This window comes from Trachymyrmex septentrionalis, unplaced genomic scaffold (assembly GCF_001594115.1).
Source record: "Trachymyrmex septentrionalis isolate Tsep2-gDNA-1 unplaced genomic scaffold, Tsep1.0 scaffold108, whole genome shotgun sequence".
NCBI classification, from domain to species: Eukaryota; Metazoa; Arthropoda; class Insecta; order Hymenoptera; family Formicidae; genus Trachymyrmex; species Trachymyrmex septentrionalis.
Window position 1 is genome coordinate 1,140,192 of NW_017304207.1, and position 2,316 is coordinate 1,142,507.

The 2,316-nt window shown below is 28.5% G+C and overlaps 1 protein-coding gene across 2 annotated transcripts in view; it reads left to right on the plus strand.

The window, feature by feature from the left end:
- Positions 1-2,035, plus strand: part of LOC108747475 (kynurenine/alpha-aminoadipate aminotransferase, mitochondrial-like) — a 7,407-nt gene extending 5,372 nt beyond the window's left edge. For both annotated transcript variants that reach the window (XM_018484974.1, XM_018484984.1), the window contains 2 exons: positions 800-1,005; positions 1,398-2,035. In XM_018484974.1, the coding sequence (XP_018340476.1) occupies positions 800-1,005; positions 1,398-1,469 (278 nt within the window). In that variant the 3' untranslated portion in view covers positions 1,470-2,035. The remainder of the gene's footprint in view (positions 1-799; positions 1,006-1,397) is intronic.
- The last annotated feature ends 281 nt before the right edge of the window (positions 2,036-2,316 follow it).

Sequence of the window (2,316 nt, forward strand, 5' to 3'; positions counted from 1 at the left end):
CCCCCCAAAAATTCAAAAACGTACTAATAGATGGCCCACCCTTTATATAGATTCATAAAAGGTCTTATAAACATTTAAAAGTAACGTTTCATTTGCGTTATTCCATGGAATGTGTCAGATACGTTGCATTTTCATCTCAAATATGTCACAAAAGAAACGTGATGTAGAAATAACGTTTTGTATATGGTAAAACATTTTCTTTGCAAATTTTCTTATAAAAACATTGCCTCAATATTACATACATATATAATGTTTTTGAAACATTCATTTCGCTACCCATGAGTAGTATGCAATCCCGCCACTAGATAGAAGTGGCAGTGTCGCATTTTTCCGTAATTAAAATCCATCCACGAATAGAATAAAAGGCACATTATGAAATTTGTAAATTAAATATAAATCAAGCGAATTATTTCTTGTTTCTGGAACGTTATAGAAACATTTCTGGATTGTTCTAAAGCTGTAACGTCCCTAACATCGCAGGCAAGTTTTACAAATATCGCAGAAACGTTGCAAATGTGACACGTCGCATATGTAAAATAATTGATTTAGGACATTTCTGATTTCTGGAACGTTACCAAAATACTTATGCGACGTTAAAACGCAAAACGTCACATGATTATAACGTAACGTTACAAAAACGTTGTTGCAATATAATTTTGTTTAGCGGATATTATATGTAGATATTATATTTTTTTACGTGTGATAACAATTTATTTGATAAGCGCAAAAATGTTTTACAGATAGCCGATAAGTTGTTACAATTTAAAAAAATTAGAAAATTATGAATCTCATTTTATAGGTCTGGCGGAGTTCAACGTACCAAGAGGTGGGTTCTTCTTATGGATCAAAGTACCAGGAATCAAAGATACATGGAAGATGATGCAGCGAGGCGTAACGGAAGGTGTTATTATGGCTCCAGGAGCCGCATTTATGAGAGACCCTACAAAATGCTCTAATGCCATCAGAGCAAGTTTCACCAAGGCTTCCTACGAGGAAATGGACCTGGTATTTATAATTTCTATATTTATATACATATTTATGTATTTATAAGTATATTACATATGTTAATTTATTATATTTATGAATATGTATGTATTTACATACATCCACGAAATATTCAATCATAAATTGGGATTATCGATTATTATGGATTAATTATAAAGTTCAAAGTAAACACTTTAAAGTTGTATGTTTAAACATATTAAATTTAGATTAAACATATTAAATTAAAAATGATTGTTTTATTATTTTTATTTTGTCACATCTATTAATTTATTTTACTTTATCGACGTACAGCATCTAATCGACGGTGAATAAAGTATCCGAAACACACATGTTTATCTTTTGCTGCTAAACGAATTGACTTTCCAATATTTATACCTCTACTTATATTTCAGGCAATGGAACGATTGGCGCAATTAATCCATATGGAGTTAGCCGAAAATTACATCGAAAATGTGGATACGTGATAATATATTTGTACATATAATATATGAATTATATATTTGTACATGACTACATGGTTGATATTGAAGCTAACACAAACACCAGTTGGCAATAAAATAGAGAGTTAGGACTAGAAAGATATTATGAATAATTGTTGAATGCTAAAAGATAAAAGGAAATGTATATAACAGACATCGATAAAATTGTACATCGATAAAGATCTATTTTATGTATTTTTATTGCTCTTAAAACGTAGAAAGTAGAACGTAGTCTCGAGTTTTGTTAACAGAGGACATTGCATCACTAAAACAGTCATTTTGCGAGCATTAAATTTATATAGTCAAAATTTTAAGGACTTGTCATTTCGTTATAACGTAATCTTTTAGTAGATTTTATATTTATAGGCTTGTTTCATTTTTGCTAATAGTAGGAAAAGTAAGTTCTTTTTACATTTTTTTACATTTAATTGTAATAACATGCATGTTTATAACATGATGCTGTAATAGGGCGATTAATCTCATGAAACCTTGATAAATGCGTATATTATTAAACATGTTAAACTAAAAATAATGCATTAAAATTTAATATATTAAATTCTCTTAAATCTCTCTCTAGCATATTATATGCCACAGATTTACGGTAGATTATTTTTATCTTACTATTATATTTAAACTTCTGTATGTGTGTGTATGCGCGCGCGCGCGTGTGTATAAAAAATATAAGACTAATTATTTAATGTCATCTTTTTTACATTTATATATATTTAATTTTAGAGTAAATTTTTATCTTTCTCGAAAAATATGTTAATTGTTTTATTAATAATTCGCATGAAATATTGCTAGAACCTGATTTAATTTTTATATTACATTT